Source organism: Myxocyprinus asiaticus, chromosome 2 (genome assembly GCF_019703515.2).
Source record: "Myxocyprinus asiaticus isolate MX2 ecotype Aquarium Trade chromosome 2, UBuf_Myxa_2, whole genome shotgun sequence".
Lineage (NCBI taxonomy): Eukaryota > Metazoa > Chordata > Actinopteri > Cypriniformes > Catostomidae > Myxocyprinus > Myxocyprinus asiaticus.
Window position 1 is genome coordinate 41,323,397 of NC_059345.1, and position 24,127 is coordinate 41,347,523.

Genomic DNA, 24,127 nt, shown 5'->3' on the forward strand with positions numbered 1-24,127 from the left:
TTTTTCAATGATGTCCATGCTGTCACCACCCTTAACATTGTTCTTAAATATTTAGTTCCCTTTGCATTCTTTGACAACTGTTTGTACTTCAAATATATAATGAAGTTGATTCATTTGAGTTATAAAATAATTTTATTTTAATACATTTATTATATAATATTATATCATTTGGAACAGTTCAACATTGATGTTACCAAAATCACATTTGGCATTGCTATCTCTAGAAAGCAATAAAACAATAATTATTAAGGCTATTGGTTCTTTTTGTATCTTTTTGAATGAATATGTCACATTCATACAAATGGCACCATTTAACTTGTATGCAGTGTAACAAAATCCTTAATTATATAGTTTAATTTACATCAATATTCACATTGTCTACAAAAAAATCAGGCCAAAAATTATTAAACAAGCCCAATCATGAGTGAATAGAGTCCTTATGCCCTCCATGGATCATAATGAATTCAGAATTCAGAATTCAGGTCACTTGGCACTGGCTATTTTTAACCCCTTACCACAATCCATTTTCACAGCACCTGTTGCGAAGCCAGTAGAATTAGTTTTGCATGGAGTGCAAGAATTTAGCAACAGGGTCATGGATATACCATTATTTACCACAGAAAGCATTCGATGTTCATAAAAAAAAACAGGAATTTGAATGGGTATAAATCTCCCAGCCTGAATAAAACAATGTGTGAAAGGTGGGTTAAAATGAGTTCTTAATGAAGACGTCAGCCTGTAGGCTTCAGTCAAAGCGCCTTGCTGTGGGAGGGGGTGAAGAGTCAGATGTGCTCAGCACCTGGTGTGCTTCCTGTGGTTTGGAGTTAGAAGGGAATTTTAATCACACACAAGCACAAAATCGAATCTGTACATAGAGCGTTGGTGGCTGTGCTTGCTAGTCGAAGATAGATATTAGAAAGAGAAGATAATTCTGGAATGAATGAAAAATATGTTTGCTGAAGTCTGACTTTTGAAGTTTATATTTACATGTGACACTGCTCTTGGCAATAGGCAATGATTGTCAGCTCCATTGAAACATGTTTTATAATGTACTGTCTCAAATCAACAAGTTCAGTCTAAATGCATATTATCTTCTCATTATATTGTCATTGACAGTGACCAACAGTCTAACAAGTGTTGGATTAAGATTGGAACATAGTATTCTATTGCTGAAGTGCTTCTCTTTAGTGGGCCTTGGGAGCCTCTCAGCTCTTGTCTTCTCGATAGTGAAAAACATAGTCTCCAGCTATTACTCTTTAATTATGTTTCCTTTTAATCAACCTCAGGAGCCAACAAGCACAGACCGGCCAGCGTGTGCAGACACTCTTCAGAGATAACAAATCGTTTTGTCGAGCTAGTGGCAGGCAGAACACTTCTCGTCCAGGCAGCTGTCGGATTGAGGAACGAGGGTAATTAATATAGAACGCTGATGAGAATTCTGACAAGTTCTAATAAAAAAGGCAGAGTGGTTTGATAAGACTTGAGTGCCCAGGAGTAATTACAGAGCTTTAACACAGTGTGTAGAGGAGAGTTTATAAGATTGTCTTCATTCTTAATAGAGACAGAATCTAAACCTGACGCTTCTGCCATTGACAGACCATTTATTATAGCCAGCTTTCTGATTCGGCATGCTAATAGCATCACCATGCCTGCATTTATTGTATAATATTCAGTGTTGGGTAGTAATGAATTACATGTAATCTTGATTATGTAAACAAATGACAAAAATTAAGAACTTGTAATTAAATTACTATATATTTCTTAATGTGCATATTAATCAGATAACTTTTTATGAATTACAAGATAACATATCGACTCAAATTTAATAATGTAAAGACAGTAAATTTGTACTTATGCTGTGTTCACAGCGTGTCAGAATTACCATAATTATGAGGTTCCACTTGGAGCTGTTCATGTCCTGGTACCTCTGAAGTTATTATTTTTCTGTGACAGCACTCATTACACAAAAACAGCTTTGTTGCTGATAACAGCAAAATATATATCTCTACATTAATGAATTAATTCACCTCTATATGTTGTTGCAAAATGTTTAAGAAAAAAGAAAGTGCTCAAGGAAACGCTGGCGAATTAACTGGCATATCAAACAGAAATATGTGTTCACTACCTTTAACTGTCAAGGCCACTGCCATATTTACATGACATGAAGTGTAAGAATTTAAGAATTGTAAGAATTCCAAGTTTACAACATTATTTACAAGTTCTTCGAAGATGTGAACGCTTTGTAATTACGGCAATTCTGACATGACATTAACACACCACTTACAATTAGGTATTCATGAAATCATGTAATAATTAATCCAAAATGACTCTGGTACGTTTCCCATACAACTACGTAACTCACTGCTTAACCACCATATTATGATGCATCATTAGAGAAATTAACTAACCAGCAGTGTTGGGTGTATCTGATTGCAAAGTAATTAATTACTGTAATCTAATTACGTTTAAGTAAAAAAGTAATGTAATACATTACACATTTTTAATTCTTGTAATCATATTACAGTTACTGACTTTCAATTAAGTACACGCACTAAAGTAATATGTATAACACATTTAAAATGTGAATACTTATATACTTCTGTTAGCATTTCTGTGAAAGATGAAGAGTGTGCAACAATGAATGAGGAAATATAGATATATTGAATTTGACCGGAAAACCAAAAACTATTCTAGGAAAAATTATTTAGAAAGTAACTTAAAAGTAAAATAATTAGTAATGTGATTACTTTTTAGATGAGTTAGTAATTAGTAATTTGTAGTGGATTACATAATCTGAGTAATTTACCCAACATTGCTAGCTTCCATGTTGGTTCAACCATATAGAGCTGTCATTCATGAAGTTACGCAGGAAGTGGAGTAATAACTTCTGTGGATATCAAATTATAATAGCTCATTTACACATACTCCAGGAAGCTGTTTATTGCGCGAAAGCTGTTGAAGACTTGAAAGCTGCGTGCACTGTATAAATGTGACAGATGCATTGCGCTGCTATAGAGGGGTTTCCTTTTACATCAGACTTTGGGGTTCCCCCGACACATTTGAGCACATACGTACATACGCACTCTTCAAAAACCTATAAGAATGGCAATTATGCATTAACATGGACACATAAACCATGATTTCTGACAGAAGCACGTGTGTTAAAGTGCTTTCTCTTAACAGCATTTAATCCCTTAAACGGCTGCATTTGTGTTTACGTGACGTTTCAGAACGACACTTTCTGCAAAACACCGCAACAGTTTTCTTAAGTTTATCAAAAGTCAAAATCGTTAAACTATGTTGATAACGATGGAACTTGCAACCATAGTTGGCTAGCGATGCTTATGGGAAACGCACCCCAAATAGATGACCTAAAAAATGTAATCTAAAAGATTACATTACTGAAAATTTTAGTTGTGTAATTTGTAATCAGATTACATTTCAGAAATAATCTAACCAGGACTGAATATATTTCAGTTATGAACTGGTATTTATGCGTAGATCTAAGGTGTTTTCTATTCGTGTTTTCTCTTGTTTTGCTCTAGTTCATTGATTTATCAATCTCATTTTGTGATGAGAGTCTGCAACAGAGACATGAGCCTCAGCTCCTTTATCAACAACATTTTTTTACAGTAATGACAGCTGGAGATAAAGGTTTATGCTTCTTTGAGGGGGTACAGACAGGGACACCGAGAGAGAGAGAGAGAGAGAGAGAGAGAGAGAGAGAGAGAGAGAGAGCAAATGTGACCAGTTATAGTGTGTTTTGTGGCTTGAGAAAGAAAAAAATATTATACAGTTCTCTAAAGGGAACAAAGTAATAAATGTATGTGGTAATGAAAAAGGGAGAGGCAAAAAGAGAACAGCAGAGAGCACTGGTTCTAGTTCTCTCTCTCCCTTACAGGCACATTTGTCTTTCCCTTGTGTTTTATCAAAGGACAGCTGCTAAAGAGTCCCTTGGCCATGTGCCGGCACACACACATTAGCACGTGCACAAAGCTCTGTAATATTTCCTCTTGTCACCTAAGAGCTCCCTTTCAGTCCTATCTCCATGGAGACGGCAAACTGTTTCATGTTCTTGTCTGTGTTCAGCCTCACCAGTCTGTGTGTGTGCCTCTAATTCTGCCTCATCTGTCAATAAACGACCTGCCCAATAATTACATAAATGTTTTTAAATTTTTTTATGCACATCTGCTGCTGCCATATCAGTTGTCAGCAGGGAGACCTGTCTGTGTCATTCTTCTTTACTCTTGAGATGATTCAGAGGGAGGCGGCGCTCAGTGATGAATGAGTCTATATTGAGGTAATGATAGAATCAAGAGCAGCACATATTTCCTCACATTGAACCATTGAAAGACAGTGACTTTCACATGCCGTACAAGCTATGAATTCAAACAGATCACACACTGCAGTTGTAGCATATCACTTTCCATTCTCTTTTATCCTTTAGAAATTTGTCCCTCTGTTGTTATTTTATATATTTTACTCCACTGACAGTTTTTCCTCTTCTCATCTTTTCTTACTTTTAAAAATGTTCTATGCCTTTTCGTTCCTTCCCTTTACAGACCTATTGGTCCACTCCATCTAACCCACTCAAAACAAAAACCATCTTGATGCTCTTTTAAGTTATTTTGTGTGTTTGTAATGGCACACCATTAGTCATAATATGCACTGAATGAAAAAGATTTATGCAATAAAGCGTGCGACAACACTTTACAATAAGATTCTATTCATTTGTCATGGCTCCAGTGTTTGCCGGTTCATTCTGTTGTTTGTTTGTTCTCTCTCCCTTGTGTTTCACAGGTGGAGTCGGTGAGCGTAATCGGTGTTTCCATGGGAACGCTGATCGCTCCCGTGGAGGCGTCGATTATGGTAATGTGTTTCTCACATGCTCCACCTGTCTACCTCTGATTGCACGCCCTATTTTATCCCGTGTGTTTCCCCTGTTTGTTTGCTGGTTTATTGTTTGCTATACCCCTCATGTTTGTCTCCTGTTTAGTGTGGAGTTGGTTGCACTGTTCTCGAGGTGGTGTTTACCCCACAAATCGCCATTGCCCTGTTGGTTGCTCCCTAGGAGGATTCCTTGAAATATCTACCCGCGTGTCGGGGAACTTGTGTCTTCGGCATTGCTTCGCATCTCACCTATCTTCAGCAGATCTTTCCGGACTTCCACTACAACACCTACTGACAAACACACTCTCCTCGCCCTCCTGACTTTATTATTTTGAGCTCGACCAAGCTGGCGCTGAGCGCTTTTTGTGTTTAATAAAAGACTGACATTTATTTATTGGTTCCTCTTTTCCCCAGCTCACTGACTGAACAAACCAGCCAGTTATGGACCCAGCGGAGGACAGCACTATTTGTTCCGCTCTGGCCCAGCAAGGGGCTCTACTTAGCCGACACCAAGACCAGTTTTTCGAAGTTTTCGAACTGCGCCATGGAGATGATGGCATCACAGCTCGCTGAGTTTATGCCGTTGGTCCAGCCTCCCTCCTGATCCCCCTCCAGCGCAGGATTTACCTCCTCCCCATCAACTGTTTCCCACGACTCTGCGAGCAGGCCAAACGTGCGAATTCTTCCCCCAGCTCCATACTCGGGAGAGGGATCTGTCAGGGCGTTTCTCTCTCGTTGCTCTTTGTTCTTCTCAATACAGCCCTCTACCTTCACCTCTGACACCGAGGGGAACTTTTTAGACTCGGATTTGGCTGTAAGGTGGCGGCTTCCCATATGCTGACTGAAGGAACCCATCACAGCCCACACTCTTAGTGATACACCCTTGTCAGTCATCACACATGCCACTAGACCTGTCACCATGGTCTCTTGGAATCATTCAGAACAGCTGTCTTTCCTCCTCTTCCGGTCTGCTACTACCCCGGTGGTGCGTAGATTGGGCAATCAACTCTGTTTTGTCTTGGAGCTCTTTCTGTTCTTCACATTGTCTTAACTCTGCTGTCTCCCCTGTCCAGACTTGTGTTTCGTTGCAGGATGAGCTGGCAGATGTTTCAGGTGTTCCGCAGGAGTATCACGACTTGAGGGCGGTATTCAGCCGATCCCGTGCCTCGACCCTTCCTCCTCATCGCCCCTACGACTGCACTATTGAATTGCGTGGTGCTTTTTTCACTCATTTTGATTTCAAGCTCTCGTATTGTCTGGGCTCCAAGAACGTCAAGCCCGATTCCCTTTCTCGATGTTTTGAAATCGAGACCTCTCCCGCCCCAGCGGATACCATCCTCCCCGCACCTCGAGTGGTGGGCATGATATCCTGGGAGGTGCAGGCTAAAGTCCACACCGCGCTACGTAATACCGCGTCGCCCGCCACATGCCCAGTGGGTAAACTGTTTGTTCCGCGATCATTTCTAACGCACATCCTTCAGTGGGGTCACTCGTCCAACATTGCCTGCCACCCAGGGGCAGCTCATACTCAGACGCTCATTAGACAGCATTTTTGGTGGCCATCGCTTGCACGGAATGTTCGTCAGTTCGTCACCACGTGTCCCATTTGTGGGGCTAGTAAGACCTCCTGTAGTCCCCCAGCCGGGCTTCTCCAACCGCTGTCAGTCCCTTCGAGACCCTGGTTGCACATAGCCATGGACTTTGTTACTTGTCTCTCCCCTTCCCATGGCAATACAGTCGTTTGGATTGTAGTGGACCGGTTCTCAAAGGCAGCTCATTTTATTCCCCTCCCCAAATTCCCCTCAGTGAGGGAGACAGCGGCAGTGGTAATTAATCACGTCTTGTGTATTCATGGCCACCCGGTGGACGTGGTTTCTGACAGAGGCCAGTTTGTGTCACGTTTTTGGGCAAATTTCTGCCAACAGCTGGGGGCTACAGTAAGTTTGTCCTCTGGGTTTCATCCCCAGACTAATGGGCAGGCGGAGCGAGCTAACCAACAACTGGAGAAGGCCCTGTGGTGTATGGCCTCTCGAAACCCTTCTTCTTTGAGCGATAATTTAGTTTGGGTCGAGTATGCTCACAACTTGTTGCTGTCGTCATCTATGGGGTTGTCCGCTCACACCTTTTACAATTTATCCCTTTGTGTTAAGAAAAAGAAAGTCATATGGGGTTATAATAACAAAGGGGTGAGTAAACAATGACTGAATTTTCATTTTTGGGTGAACTATCCCTTTAAATATACAGCAACTTAAAAGTTTTATAGAATATAATCATACTGGCGTATCATAAGGTGGTGATAGTGATGAGAAACATGATAAAAATGAAAAGTAGAAGAGACTGTGATAAGCTAATAGACTAACTGGTTAGCTTGTGACATAACTAGAGAAAACAGAACAGAGAAATGTTTAATTTAAGGCAGATGCTATTTGCACCCTAGAGCAAATAGTGGCAAATATTCTTTGCTCCTAACCCTAAACTTCCTTTACAAAAATTAACCATGGTTTTACTACAGTAACCATAGTATCATCATGGTATTTTGTAGTAAAATCATAGTAACCACAAAAATAAACATGGCTACTATACAAACACCATATTACTGTTGTAACACCATTGTTAATTGCATCAAATCTATGGTTTCTGCCAAAAAACATGGTTACTACAGTATTACTATAGTAAAACTACCTTTATATTAATTTGTATGTATTATTATAAGTAGTATTAAAGAAAATATTAAGAAAGGAGACAGGAAACACAATGAGAAAAAAGTGCGACAAACGCGGAATAGAACCCGGTTGAAAAGGCACAGTCTCACCAGCATCACACCCCACGCCACTGAAGCAGCACTCACAATGTGAAAGGACTTTGTTAGTTAGTTTGAAGTGTGTAGTCCTGGTCATGCTTGCTGTGAGTCGGCCTCTGAAAAGGTTAAGAAGCAGAAGTAAATGCAAGTTTTGTGACTTCCAATATTTGTACAACACTTTTTTCATTATTATTTTTTCTCTCTCTCTCTCACCAATGGAGATGTTGGGCGTAATCCTTATACTTGCTTGAGCGAGTCCTAATAAAAGAGACTGTCACTGATACACCCTCACTCTGTCCCTTGTTTTGTGGCAATGGACATTTATGTTGTGATTTGCTCTGTAATTCTGATAGCAGATCCATCACAAAAGTATATAATTTTCGTGAAATAATTACTGCGTGCCAACATCCAGGCATTGGGTACACCTTGGGTAAATGTTTTGCCTCAATCACCACAGCCATGGTGCTCAATGTGACCCAGATTAATAGCTGTCTTTCAGTGGTATTCATTTGCACACTGAGTTATCATTTCTAAAATGACTTAAAGGATTAATAAAGAGTGGGTGCTATTTAATTCATTTGCATTGACACCACACTTATTTTGCACTTTCATGGAGGCAAGACCCAAAAAATTCCAGAAAAATGCAAATTAGCTGTTTTGTGCATCTGAAAAGATAAAATCCTCGCTAGATAGATGCAGTTCTTTGTAGACTGTGTTAGTAGATCAGCCCAGACCAGTTTTTGCATGTGCTATCAAGTTTGCACATGCTGTTAAATGCAGACCAAAATCAAAGCGAGAGTGACTGGAAAGCTCAATAGAGAGTGAAAACATATAGCCTATCTCTGAATAAGGCAATTACTGTAAAAAATGTATTCCATGTTCAGTGATAGCTAATAAAACAACGAAATACAATTTTTGTATTTCTCCATGAGTGTGTTCCTTCTCCATAAAGTAGTTTTACCACAAAAGGATCTCAGCCTAAATGTAAAATCGCTCACTTGTTTACTTTTCCATATACAGTGATTGCCACACAATGCACTATATAGGGAACAGGGAGCAATCGATCAGACTGTGCTTAAAGGAACTGAACATTTTAAGTTAAATGCCTGCTGAAAAAAGTTATCTGTGTGAGATGATCAATGACACGCAGCAGCCACAAAAATATAAAATATTTTTACCTTGAACAGTGTGTGCTGTAAATCATGCAAGACCATGTAAATGTCTCGTAAATGAGCTTGACAAGAACTGCCACCTCAGTCTATTTAGCCACCCGCACCGCCTTTTCCCATTGAACCCGCGGCTACCGATGAACCATGTAAAACCACCTTTTGTTATTTAATATTTTTATAATGACTGGAAAGTAGAGGATTCACACTGAAATAAAATAATAAGCTACTGCTTTCTTTAAACATGAAGGAAAGAGAGTGTAAAGACACCACAAATGAACAGCGACCGATACAAAAACATAGACAAAATCTATATTAGACTATGAAAAAATTTATTGACTGTTCCACAGAGATCACACATAGTTGGCAAAGGTTAACTGCACTGTTGTTGATGCAATTAATTGGTTTTTATTACCATGACACTGCGCCTATTCTTTGTGCTCCACCTTCCCCATGAGCCCGATCTCCAAGTTCAGCCACGGAACGCCACCTATAGCGAGACTGGGCTGACAAAATGTAGATATGTGAATAAAGATTTCAACCAGAGATTTTTTTTTTTTTTTTTTTTTTTTTACATGTGTGGCGGAATGACCCGCCCCTCCCTCTGGTCATCATCGCCCTGCCTCTTAGTGGCGTCCTTCAGCCAGGCTAATAACGGGAGTGGACTTGAGACGAGGAGAAGCATAATTTTATAAGACTCTTTTGGGCAGTGGATGATGTTGCACACCTGATGTGAGTGGTGCCTCATCAATGCTGCCATAAAATTAAATATGAATGCAAATTTAATATGATGCTGGGGGAATGGAGCACGCGTCGTGGCTGACAGGCATGGATGCTGGGCTGCCCTTCCCCTCACACTCGCCATGGCTCTTGGGAAGGCAGGCTGCCAGAGAAGCTGCCGCCCCTCGTGCCACGTACCACTGAAGGGTGCACGTTGCGGTTGCCGGATCACACCCATGTCCTGGACCATTTCTTTGGACACTCCCCATCCTACACAACATCCCCTTTAACCACGAGGAGGCCATATTACCCTTTGTTTTAAACACTATTCCCCATGGACACTATTTTTCCCATTTTGGACATTATGTTTATTATAGGGCTGTCAGAATTCATTTTTCTTAATCGTGATTAATGTATTTACCGTTAATATAGCATAAACACTGGTGTGAAGGGCGGAACCTTTGTGATGTGTCCACCTGGAGTCAATACACTGACGCACACGCCACAAACAGACAGCCCCAGAACCCTTATAAGAAGGGGAGCCTACAAGCTTATCATAAAACAGCATAATGTGGCGGTACCATAGACATTCTATGGGCGGTACTTTTGTAAAACACTAGTTGACTGTTACTCTCTCTCCTGTGATAGAGCCACGGTGGTTGTTATCTCAGTAAATAAAAGAATCTCTGATAGTGCTTCCCTGTCAGTTATAAAATGATGGAGAAAGGAGCTCTTTTTTTTTTTTTTTTTTTTTACAAGCGCTTTTCATGGTGAGTTCAAAGCGACGCTCGACGTTTGCGATGATTCTGTGATGCGAATCATGAAAGCAGCTTCACTATTGCTGTTTCAAAGCAGATAGCTACAGTCTACCGGCAGATTAATATTTTGGAGGATGAGAGTTTATGGGATTTAATGCCCATTGCAATAAATATGCAACCTAAGTGGGGACTAGTTCTTTCAATTTGTCAAACTCCCACTTATACTTTGGGAAACATTTAATGTTACTTGAATTGGTGCTATTTTAGTGGATTTTTATCTTTATGTTGTGGAAGGCTTTGTTTGGAAAATGTTAATAAAGCATTATATTGTGACATATTGTTTTGTTTTCGTTCGTAATATGGAAATAAATGAATTTTGACAAGAAAAGAAGTATATATATCAACCTGTTCTCCCTCCCAAGGTGTCAAATACTGCCGCTTGTGCAATAGCTCAGCACGTAAACAGGTGGACGACACTTTGGCGTCAGTTTACGATGCCTCAGGCAAGCGCATTGCTTTCAGTGAGAAACGTTTGGTGTCAAAGACTGACGCGAAGGGCATCATATTTTTATCATCGTGAAATGATATGTTGGGGAACAATTTTGTCATTCTGACATGATATGTTGGGGTATGCTTTACATTATGTATGAAATCCACCACGTTTATTCACGCTTTATTACGCTTGTATTTCATGTCTTTTTTTTTTCTTCACTTTTTTCTCCCCAATTTGGAATGCCTTTTGGGTCCTCATGGTGGCATAGTGACTCACCTCAATCCGGGTGGCGGAGGACGAATCTCAGTTGCCTCTGTGTCTGAGACCATCAATCCGCCATCTTATCACGTGGCTTGTTGAGTGCGTTACTGCAGAGACATAGCACGTGTGGAGGCTTCACGCTATTCTCAGCGGCATCCACGCACAACTCACCACTCGCCCCACCGAAAGCGAGAACCACATTATAGCGACCACGAGGAGGTTACCCCATGTGACTCTCCCTAGCAACCGGGCCAATTTGGTTGCTTAGGAGACCTGGCTGTAGTCACTCAGCAGGCCCTGGATTCGAACTCACGACTCCAGGGGTGGTAGTCATCGTCTTTACCCGCTGAGCTACCCAGGCCCCCTATTTCATATCTTATAATCGCTTAGTGTGAAGAACAGACCCAAATTTAAGCTTCAAAACCGCTGCCCCCCGGTGTCCGCCGTAACACATCCCACACTCGACTCATTCTAACACATTTAAAAATCGCTTCATCGAGAACGTGTCAGCAATGTTAAACGCCATTGGCTCTCACGTGTCTTGAAATTGAACTTGAGCTCATTGTAATCAGTCACAAGACACACGGAAACTGACGCCAAAGGCTCCTTTTGCGTCCACCTGTTGACGTGCTGGGCTCTTGCACGAGTGGCAGTATTTGATGCCTAGGGAGTGAGAATGGGTTGTATATAGTGTCAAATTTCAGCACTATTAAAATCTGCTATTAATTGTGATTAACTACAAAGAAAATTATGCGATTAATCACGATTAAAAATTGTAATCGACTGACAGCAATAGTTTATTATTATTTCCAATAAATGCTTCTCTGCAGCCTGATGCCACACCCTCTGTGTCTGTCTCTTGCTCACCCCGCCACACATGCAATAATCATTTCATTTAATTATTGAAGGTACAAATACGCTTTTGGAATTTAAAATAATCTATTCAAAATCATCTTGTCTCACAAATCTAAGGGGGCACGTGTCCCATAATTCAGAATGTGCATGACACCTCGGCTCAACAAGTCTTCTGAAGGCATGTGATCACTTTGTCTGATGTACACTCTCAAATCAAATCATTAATAAAATCTATAAACATTACTGAAATCCAATATGGCAGCTATGTCGATAACATAAAACCTAATTGGTTCTTGCATGCCTCATGACAAAAAGTCAAGACATCATGTTGCGACTTCTTTGGATTTTGCCAAAATATTTTAAATATTTTAAAACTTTGGAGATCATATGGGCAATATTAAAGTATTTAGATTTAAATGAAGGTGTTAAACCCTACACCTTTATTCACAACCATTTAATGGTGAAACTCTTTACCAGAAGTTCCTTCAGTGATGTTCTCTTACACGTTGAGGATAAGGATACACTTTAATTAATCTTAACACAGCTGCAGGGTGTGCATAAGTATGTGTGTGACACACAGAGAGAAGTGATCTGTTTGTAGTATGAAGAATCCTTAATAAGATAAAACTTAATTATATGTCTTCCAGGTAGCATTCCAGGGCTTTTCAAACTGAGTGTGCAGACAAAGAGTGTTTATTAAAAATGAAGGATATTGAATGATATTGCAAACCATATTTACTACACAGCTCTGGAGACCCACTAATTAAAGCTCTGTCTTACATGGCTGATTCTGTATACCCTATAGGGTTGCATTCAAGATATAGATCAAAAGAAACTTGTAGGGAGAAACTTGATGAACTGTACAAGTCGTTTTTAACTAATCCCTTTACCCATTTCATATCAGTGTCTTTCCATCCTTTGATATTCTCATATTTCTTCTTTTTTGCAGGTTGTCTGTTTGAGGTTGAAGTGTGTGAGTCATATGAAATCTGCATCAATGGTGAGTTTTTAAACTTTAGTTGTTAAAATGTAGCACTTTATGCACTTGTTACCATTCATAGCAGATACTTCTCATTGACCCCGTTTCCACTTGGTATTAATATGTGTTTCGGGTGATCCGATCACATGTGGTCAGCCCTAAATACAGGTCTAAATGGGCTCTAAACCGTTTTGTGATCGGATCACAAAAAACACATATGAATGTGGACAAAACGCATGTGACCACATCACATTTGAGGTCTAAATGCTAATCCATCCTGTATGTGTCCCACAGCAGTAAAGCACCGTCCCTCACCTGTCAATCAACCACTGCGCTAAAACAAGAGTATAAACTTTGCCAATTTCGAGCGGCTTTAAAAGGAACTAACCGTCTGATCGTAAAATTTAAAAAAGCTGATACACAATCATGAAAGCTTCACAGATCTTCTTAAGTGTGTCTGATATCAACACAGAAAAGAAGCACGAATACTTGAAGATCCTTTAATACAGGTAATACACTAAAATAATGGATAATTCTGCTAGATATGTTGTGTTTGTGTTTAGATTACATTTTAACCACTTCTGGGACTTTGTTGCTCTTTTTTATCATGCAGTAACACACTGACAAACAGAGACCCTCCCCTCCAAATCCGAACACAAGTGGTCACAGGAAACACATTTAAGCGACCAGGTGTAAATAGCGGTGTGTCTCATCTGACCACATGTGATCGGAGAACCCAAGACAAATGGAAACAGGGTCATTACAAAAAAAACAAAAAAAAAAACAAAAAAAAACATGAAGTGACAAACTGTGCAGCAGCCCTAACTTTGCTACCTTTAGAAGCATGACTCATGAGGCATGATCCCTTCTGTTTGGGGTCTTAGAGACCCCAAGGCTATTTTACTAGCTCGAAATATAAAGTTAGCCTACTTTATGATGACTTGAGGACTTATGACTTGACCTTATTACTTTTCCTAATCTTAGGATGACTGATTATTAACAACATTTCATCGTGATCATCTCAATCAGAGACCCTAGATATAAAATATTAATTTTTTCTGACTGGTGTATTTCAACAGAATATGAGGGCTCGGTAGTGTCTTAAAGAGAAACAGGCAGTTTAATGTGAAGCCCGGAAGTGGCTTATTGGTTGTAAACAACATATTGTAACCCAATTCACAGGTCAGGGGTTGCACTGTAGGCCTAAATCAATGGCATATTTTGGCAGCCACAGGAAGCCAAAAGAGAGACCTGAGGCACATTCTGATTTCTGCAGTGTGAATGCTGTAGGGCAGCAGCATTGTGGATGCAATAAAGAGATAAAATTGCAAATGCTTATTATAACAAATAGCATGTTGCAGTAGACTAGTTGGGAGTTAAGGTTTAAATGAGGAGATTTAGGTAAAATTGTAAATAGGGCTGGATTGTCCTTTGGTATAGGGCCAGGCAGCACAGTGTCATTAGTAACGGGGTATGTGGTAAAACTACGTTTTAGTGTGGACGAGCAATTTGTGGAAAACGCTTGAAATGGCAGTGTGGACGGAGAGCGTTTAGTAAACAAAAACACCATTTTAAAATGTATCCGGATTAATGTGGACGTAGCCTTAGTGGCAGCCATTTATTTTATTTTATTACAGTAGCTGTTTTAAATTTCTGTAGTTCCTATTGTTTTCAGTCTTAGGCAGATTTTAAAAGCTTCAAATGGTGGACATGGCACTATGTCCAGAATGACAGTGTTGATTACTTCAGAGACTGAGACTAGGTGGATGATTGAAGACAAAGTTATCATTTGATACTGTGTGAAATATTTTAGTGCTGATTTGATTGTATTTATTAATATGTGGAGCCAGTACAAAAGCAACACAGTGCATTGTCCAAAATAATTTATGATTCCTATAAACTTACCACTTGCTACTTTCAAGAAACAAATAAAAGACGCATCTCTTCTATGAGCACTTGACCCATTCCTACTTATGCACTAACTTTTTCTTCTTAGAAAAAAAAAAAATAAAAAAAAAAATAATTTGTAAATGTAAGTGTAAGCGTAGTTCTGGCAGGAAGATCTCAAACATTTTCAACAGCGTTACTTAATAAACAAAATAACTAAAAAAGAGCAACAGAAATGTGAAAAGCTCCTGTGCCCCGCAGACATGTGGTTTGCACAGCTTGTGTTCACTACGTAGACTGAGCGCTCATGTCACAGTCACCGTTGATCCAAGGACTCTTATTTTGAAATAGTTTTAGTCTTATTCCCAAAATACGTTTCCCAGGATTCACTGCCCTCATCACAGCCACCTGTTCTCCATTCCCTCATCAGCACCTTGTGTATAAATACCCTCTAGTTCAGTTCCATCATTGTCAGTTTTTGTTTGTTGTTCGTAGTGGCATAGTTTATGTTAACTCAAACGACTGTCTTGTTTTATAACCTTAGTCATTGTCTTCTGTGTATCCTCACCTTCTTGTCATTGTGAATTAAAGGATTAATGCACTTGGATCCTGCTCTCTCGCCTCATCTATACTAAGCGTGACAGAAGAACTGACCAAACAAAATGGATATACCTGCAGTGAGAATTATCCTCCTTGAGCAAGGGGACCGTCCGGTTGAGGATCATGTCCATGAGTTTCTCCAACTGGCGAATTTAGTGCATTATGAGGACCGCACTCTAGTGGCTTTCTTCGAAGCTGGTCTGAACAGTGCACTGAAGGAACTGATGCCTCTGGCAGATCCTCACTGGACGCTGGCTGAGTATGTGGAGGTGGCTCTGCAACTCTGTGGCTCACCCTTCACTGTGGGAAGGGAGGATGAGGACAACTGCTCCAAGCCTTCCATGGCCCCTGTCTCCAAGGTAACTCCTCTCCATACATTCCCCCTAAATAAATTTTCGGGGGGGCTCACCCTCTCCAAGCTCCGGTGGTCGATCCCCTGCCGCAGTAGGCGGTAGTGACCACGGAGGTGGCATTTTCTACGTATGCTGTGGATTATGGCAGGAACCCCGGGCCAAACCAGTGCCCATACCTGCCACGGTTAACGAGCCAGTGCCCATGCCTGCCACAGTTAACGAGCCAGTGCCCATGCCTGCCACGGTTAACGAGCCAGTGCCCATGCCTGACACGGTTAACGAGCCAGTGCCCATGCCTGACATGGTTAACGACCCAGAGCCAATGCCTATAGCCTTGACCGTTCCCGTAACAAAGCTCCCAGCTGTCTGGAAAAGGAGGAGAAGGAAAAGGACACCTTCTCCCCAGTCGCTGCCAGTGCTCATGACCATGGAGGTCGTTCCCCAGTTGCTGCCAGTGCTGACGACTACGGAGGTCGTTCCCCAGTTGCTGCCAGTGCTCATGACCACAGAGGTCATTCCCCAGTCACTGCCAGTGCTCATGACCACAGAGGTCGTTCCCCAGTCACTGCCAGTGCTCACAACCATGGAGGTCGATCCCCAGTCTCTGCCTGTGCCCTCCACCATGGGAGTCAGTTCCCAGTCATCCATGGCTCTCAGTCCCAAGCCTTCCACGGCCTCGCCCCTCGAGCCTCTCATGACTCCACCTTCCATGGCTTTGCCCCTCGAACTCTCACGGCTCCGCCTTCCATGGCTTTGCCCCTCGAACCTCCCACAGCTCCGCCTTCCATGGCTTTGCCCTCGAGCCTCCCACGGCTCCGCCTTCCATAGCTTTGCCTCTCATGGCTCCACCTTCCATGGCTTTGCCCCTCGAGCCTCCAACGACTCTGCCTTCCTTGGATCCGCCCCTTGAGCCTCCCTCGGCTCCGCTTGCCTTCGTCGAGCCTCCCTCGGCTCTGCCCTCAGAGTCTTCCACGGCTCCGCCCTCACCCCCGAAATGCCACCTCCTGACCCGGTCCCTGCCCTGTGGCCGCCTCCCAGGTCCCCCGACCCGGTCCCTGCCCTGTGGCCGCCTCCCAGGCCCCCCGACCGGTCCCTGCCCTGTGGCCGCCTCCCTGGCCTCCTGATCATCCCCAGCCACAGGATCATCCGCCAATCCCTCCTGTACTCCATGGTCTTCTTTCAGGAGTTGTAATGTCAGAGTCACCGTTGTTCCAAGGACTCTTATTTTGAAATAGTTTTTGTCTTGTCCCCAAACAAAGGATTCACTGCCCTCATCACAGCCACCTTGTGTATAAATACCCTCTGTTCCATCATTGTCAGTTCTTGTTTGTTTTTCGTAGTGGCATAGTTTGTTAACTCAAACGACTGTCTTGTTTTGTAACCTTAGTCATCGTCTTCTGTGTATCCTCGCCTTCTTGTCATTGTGAATTAAAGGATTGCTGCCCTTGGATCCTGCTCTCTCGCCTCATCTAAACATGACAGCTCAGTGGAAAAGGCAACTTTTGCAATTGTTACATAAAATAACAAAATAAAGCCTGAAAACTTGCACATCGCAAATGAGCGCCACGTAGAGGTGCATATATAGAATTATGCATATGAATGAAGTTTTTCACAAAATATGATCTCTGTAAGACAACAAAGAAAAATGTCTCATGTCTGCTCTGATCAGTGCTTCTGTAAGCCCCAAGTAGCCAAAACTCCAAATCAGCTCTTATCTTAGGTTTTATTGTCTGTGATCTTGCTTGGTTAAATAATCCAATGTTATATCTCAGATGTCCAGAAAAAAATTTGCAGTCCACCAGAAAAAGCATGATAAACAAATCATCAGAAAAATAAGTTATCAACTATTGATGATTAAATGATATATATAGCTTTCCTACGACATCTGAAAAAAATGGCAAAGGCATGACAGCCGCATGTTTTTCAAACCGTGGTACACCGTAAACTGTTTAATCCCTATTCTGCATAAAAACTCTCCTTTGCATGATATATACGCCATCAATGCTGCCTTTATTCACACAGACACATTCCTGGATCGATTCTGGCAATGTTACTTGGGTCTGATCCCATGCAATCCAAAATAGACTGGATGTCTATGGTGTGAGTGCTCAGCTGCGTTTGAACGCCACCGACATTTCAGATCTGTATTTTGTAATGGAATGTAATAGAGGAAAAATCTTATTCCTTGTTCTTGCTTCCATCTAGTGGAATCAAATAAGACTTTTTGCAGGGAGAACAGAACCAGAATTACATGCTTACAAAGTTAGGAAACAAAAAACAAAACAAAAAATGTATTGCTTGTCTGTATATCATTGTGAAATTGTCAGTTGCAGATTTACCTGTCCGCAGTTGCTTGAAGTGGGCGGGTACTCACTGGAACACAGTACCTGCACTTCTGTAATTTAGTCTACGGAGTACCGGCAGTTTTCTTGTGTACCACCATTTTTCAGAGTCTCCCGATGATGTAATTTCTTTATTTAAAGGAATGTTCCGGGTTTAATACAAGTTAAGCTAAATCAACAGCATTTGTGGCATAATGTTGATGACCACAAAAATGTATTTTGTCTCGTTCCTCCTTTTCTTTAAAAAAAGCAAAAATCGAGGTTACAGTGAGGCACTTACAATGGAAATTAATGGGGCCAATCTTTGGAGGGTTTAAACACAAAAATGTGAAGCTTATAATTTAATGAAAGCACTTACATTCATTCTTCCGTTAAAACTTGTGTATTATTTTAGCTGTAAAGTTGTTTAAATCATCATTTTTACAGTCGTTTTAGGGTTTTGGAGTTTGTTGACATTACATCGTCATGGTAACAAAGTTGTAAAATTGGCTATAACTTTACACAGAAAAGGTTAGTAAGTGATTTTATCACACTAAAATCATGTTTACACACATATCCTTTATGTCTTGTGGTTATACTTTTGAAAAAGTTAGTATTTTAACGTAAAAAAATTTGCCCTCATTCACTTCCATTGTAAGAGCCTCACTGGAACTTTTTTTTTAAAGAAAAGGATGAACGAGTCAAAAATTTTTTTGTGGTAATCAACATTATACCACAAATGCTGTCGATTGAGCTTAACTTGTAATGAACCCAGAACATTCCTTTAATGTAAGTCAGAGGGTGATTCAATGCGGCCAGCCAATCACTTTTCACTGACCCTCAGACTGAGTTTGATAAAATTGTGTCAGAGTCTGGAGCATCCTAGTGCTCTCTTTGCAAAACTCTGCGATGAGTGTAACAACACTCAGTGGCGCGTGCAACAGCAGTAGCAGTTGTCAGAAGTGATCCATGGTCCAGTTCCACATTTACATTTACATTTACATTTATTCCCGTCGGAGTTTCACTAGCATCATAATAGTATTCAAAACAGAATAAAGTGCAACAGGAAAGGTTTTTTTTTTTTTTTTAATGACTAGTTAAGTGCTCATGGAAAAGATGTGTTTTTAGTTGTTTTTTGAAGACAGAGAATGAGTCAGCTTCACGGATGGAGTTGGGAAGGTCATTCCACCAACGTGGTATGATGAAGCTGAAAGTCCGGGAAAGTGTTTTGGTGCCTCTTTGTGTTGGTACAACAAGGTGACGTTCCTTAGCCAACCGCAGGCTTCTAGTGGGCGCATACTCTGCATAAATGAATTTAGGTATGCTGGAGCAGACCCAGTGACTGTTCTGTATGCCAGCATCAGAGCCTTGAATTTGATACATGCATCAACCGGCAGCCAGTGGAGAGAGACAAGGAGTGGTGTAACATGTGCTCTCTTTGGTTCATTAAAGACCAGACGTGCTGCTGCATTCTGGATCATTTGCAGGGGTCTAATTGCACATGCAGGGAGGCCTGCAATGAGAGTGTTACAGTAGTCCAGCCTAGTTATGACAAGTGACTGGACAAGCAGTTGTGTGGCATGTTCAGAGAGGAAGGGTCTTATCTTCCTGATATTGTAGAGTGTAAATCTACATGATCTTGCGGTCTTTGAGATGTGGTCTGTGAAATTTAGTCTGTTGTCGATGGTTACCCCTAGATTTCTAACTGATTTGGAAGGCGTTACTGTAGTTGCACGGTGATGTTGTGTTCAACAGCAGGGTTGGCTGGAAAGACAAGGAGTTCAGTCTTGGCTGGGTTGAGTTGCAGGTGGTGCTCCTTCATCCAGGCCGAAATGTCTGCCAGGCAGGCAGAAATTTGAGCAGTCACTGTGGTGTCATTGGGCTGGAAAGACAAGTAAAGTTGCGTGTCATCAGCGTAGCAGTGGTAAGAGAAACCATGCGCCTGAATGATGGGTCCCAGTGATGTTGTGTATATAGAGAAGTTCTGGACAGGAGTGTGCTATAAAGCTTGTCTGGTCATAGTTCAGTTACACTGCTCTCCAAAACATGAACCAATAACTTTTAGGTGAGCACATTTTATCATGTCTTATTCAATCAATTGTATTTATGCAAAATGCTTAGTTGCTGGTTGCAGTCAAAACTACAGACTTAAAAAAAATACATCACAACTGTTACAGAAGTGATGTCAGCTTATATGCACAACCTTTTTCATCAAAATATAAATAGATGAAAAACGAACCTTTAAAGAAAATACACAGAAATGTTGCTATTATTCTCCATTCTTTAAGTGTTTAAAGAGCGTCTTATTTGTTCAGTGTCTGTGCTGCTTGTAAAAAGTAATAACGTGAAGCGTCACTGAACCAGCATACATGCAGATATCCTGATTGTGTTTGGTTCTACATACAGATGTGTGTCAGCGTTCTCAATCCCGGACATCATCAAATCAGTTTGTTCTCTGTTTACAAATGATTATCTACACAAATATCTGGCTATTGCACAAATTCACCATATGTTCAGGACATGGAAAGTCTAACTTTCCCCTCACTGAATGCGAGGATAATTGAGAAAAAGAACGGTTCCCTGTCTGTCACTCACTCGACGTTGTGTCGATGTAGTGACACTAGGGGTTCGATCTCTGAGAGCCCCAATCACCTTTGCTTAAAATAGAAAAGACCAATGAAAATTGGCAAGTGGAATTTGCATGCCACTCTCCGTCCCGGACATACGGGTATTAAAGGAGATTGCGTGTATCACTCATTCAGATTTTTTCTTCGGAGCCGAATGCATGCATTGTGTTTGTCCACTCACCATTCGCTTAAGCTGCTGGATTTTACGGCGCATATCAGCGGTCACCCTTGCACAGTCGAGTGTTGTGCTTCCCCTGGGCACTTCGGCGGCTGAGTCCGCGGGTGCTAAAAGAGTATATTCAAAAGACAATATTTCCTTCTAAAAGAGCTCGCGCAAACGCTTGGTGTCCTTCCACATTTGCGCTACTGGATGTGGCCGTTATCTCTCTCCTCCGGACAGCCATGAAATCTATCTTGAGTGCTTGGGGCCCCAGCAAGCCGAGGCAGCTTTCGTGGAAAGGTTATGTTCTCATTGCGAGAACATGCCCGTCAGAACGTTGCGGTCACGGCTCACTTCCTTCTTCATGAAGCAAGGAGCCACCGTGGCTGCTCCCCAACCCGCTCCATCCTGGGCTGATCCTCAGCCGGCCGGGTCGGCAAGCACCGCGGGCGATCTGAATGTGGATATGGGAGCGTTTTCGCCGGCTCAACCCCCGCAGACCTCCCATCCCCTAGCACGCTCGTTCTATCCGGAAGAGCTGTCAAGCAATACAGGCGGTCCACCTCAGGGCGGATTTAATGTGTCGTTCGTGGCTCGTGATGAGGATGAGCTTTCGGTTGCAGCATCGGTGGGTGGGCTGGTGCCTTTCTTCCCGGAAGTGCATGAGGAGCTAACGAAGTCGTGGAAGGCACCTCTTTCTGCACGTACACGCTTCGCGGGCTCGTCCATCCTGACTACCCTTGACGGCGGAGCGGCTAAGGGATATGTCGATCTTCCCCAGGTAGAGCGCGCTGTAGCGGTGCATTTATGCCCGCAGGGTGCAGCCACCTGGCGCGATCGACCAAGGCTCCCTTCCAAGGCCTGTAAGTTCTCTTCCTCATTAATGACAAAGCCGCTTCTACCTTGCACGCCATGGCTATCCTGCAGGTTTACCAGGCCAAGGCGCTTAAAGATCTGCCCGAAGGTAGGACCGACCCAGGGCTAATGCAGGAACTGCGTACTGCGACCGACCTCGCCTTACGTGCGACGAAGGTCACGGCGCGTGCCCTGGGCCGGACGATGTCCACTCTTGTGGTCCAAGAGCGGCACCTGTGGCTCAAACTTGTGGATATGTGGAAGTCTGCTTTGTTGATGCACCCATCTTCCAAGGGGGGCTTTTTGTCGACACCATCTAGGATTTCGCCCATCAGTTCTTGACGGTGAAGAAGCAGACCGAGGCGATTAAACACATCCTGCCGCGGTGCGACCCGGCCGCCTTCAAGCCTGTGGTGCCAGCCCCGGCTCCTCCTGTGGGAAGTCGGCTCCACCTGCCCGTCAGCCAGCCCCCAAGAACCCCAGACGGGCTTCGAGGTGGCCCTGGCATGGGCGACTCGGGGATGAGGCTGGGGCGCCGTGTGCAATGGGCAGGCGTCTCGGGGCTCTGGACAGGGTTTGGCAGAGCATCAACTGCTTAGAGTTGCTGGTGGTATTTCTGGCCCTGCGGAGGCTTCTGCCATTGATTCAGGGCGAGCATGTGTTGGACCAACAACACAGCAACCATAGCGTACATAAACTGCCAAGGCGGCGTACGCTCACGTCACGTCGCAACTCACCTGCCACCTCCTCCTCTGGAGTCAGCATACGTTGAAGTCGCTGCGAGCCACTCACCTTCTGGGTGTCCTCAACCATGCAACGGATGTGCTCTCACGGCAGGTAACACTCCGTGGGGAGTGGGGACTCCACCCCACGTAGTCCAGCTGATTTGGGAGGTAGACCTTTTCGTCTCCCAAAAGTTCTCTCATTGCCCCCTTTGGTACTCCCTGTACGAGGCTCCCCTCGGCATGGGTGCCTTGGTGCACAGCTGGCCTCGGGGGCCACACAAGTACACGTCTCCTCCAGTGAGCCTCATTGCACAGACTCTGTGCAAAATCAGGGAGAACGAGCAGCAAGTCCTGTTCGTTGCGCCGTACTGGCCCAACCGGACTTGGTTCTCAGATCTGATGCTCCTGACATAGCACCTCCCTGGCGCATTCCCCTGAGGCAGGACCTTCTCACTCAGGGGCAAGGCACACTCCAGCACCCGTGGCCGGACCTCTGGAATCTCCACATCTGGCTCCTGGACGGGACGAGACCTAGCAGGTCTTCCGCCAGCGGTGGTAGACACGATCACTAAGGCCAGGGTCCCCTCTACGAGGCGGCTTTATGCCTTGGATTGGCGTCTTTTCGCTAACTGGTGTTCTTTCCATGGGGAAGACCCACAGAGATGCGCCATCGGGTCTGTGCTGTCTTTTCTTCAGGGGCTAGAGAGATGGCTGTCTCCCTCTACCCTGAAAGTGTACGTGGCTGCCATAGCAGCTCACCACGATACACTGGACGGCAGTCCCTCATGACAGCGTGACCTGATCAACAGGTTCTTCAAAGGCGCGAGGAGGTTGAATCCTCCTAGACCGAGCCTGATCCCCTCTTGGGATCTCTCTGTGGTCCTACCTGCTCTACTGAGAGCCCCCTTTGAGCCCCTGGAGCAGGCCGAGCTCAGCACTCTGTCTCTGAAGACGGCCCTCCTGGTGGCGCTCACTTCCATCAAGAGGGTGGGGGACCTGCAGGCGCTCTCTGTTACCAGCGAATACCTGGAGTTCGGGCTGGTACACTCTAACGTGATCTTGAGACCCCGGCCCGGTTATGTGGCAACCACTCCTTTTCGGGACCAGGTGGTGAACCTGCAAGCGCCCCCTTCAGAGGGGGAAGGCCCGGCCTTGTCGTTGCTGTGTCCAGTTCACACCCTGTGCATCTATCTAGACCGCACGCAGAGCTTTAGATGCTCGGAGCAGCTCTTTATCTGTTTTGGAGGACAGCAGAAGGGGAAAGCTGTCTCCAAGCAGAAGTTGGCCCATTGGATTGTGGATACCATATCTCTCGCATACCAGTCTCAGAACTTGCCGTGCCCCTTGGGAGTCTGGGCACACTCCACTAGAGGTGTTGCATCCTCCTGGGCACTGGCAAGGGGGACCTCTCTGGCAGACATATGCAGAGCTGCGGGTTGGGCTATGCCCAATACCTTGGCGAGGTTTTATAACCTATGCATAGACCCGGTTTTGACCCGAGTATTACGTGGTAACAGCAGGTAGACCGGGCGGCCGGTTGGGTGTACCACTTGCATTGCGCCTTTCCCCTTTTTCAAAGGTGATAATGTGTGCTTTTTGTCCACAACAGTTCCCCGTACCGGTGAACTCCGGATGCCTCTTTAATTATTTAGCACTGTCTGGTAACGAACGCGGTGG

General features: G+C 43.3%; 1 protein-coding gene across 1 annotated transcript in view; it reads left to right on the top strand.

Annotated features, from left to right (window-relative positions):
* The window catches only part of LOC127451658 (receptor-type tyrosine-protein phosphatase N2-like), a 275,203-nt gene that overhangs the window by 22,869 nt on the left and 228,207 nt on the right, over nt 1-24,127 (top strand). Inside the window, exon 2 of the mRNA XM_051716512.1 lies at nt 12,893-12,943. Within this exon, the coding sequence (XP_051572472.1) occupies nt 12,893-12,943 (51 nt within the window). The remainder of the gene's footprint in view (nt 1-12,892; nt 12,944-24,127) is intronic.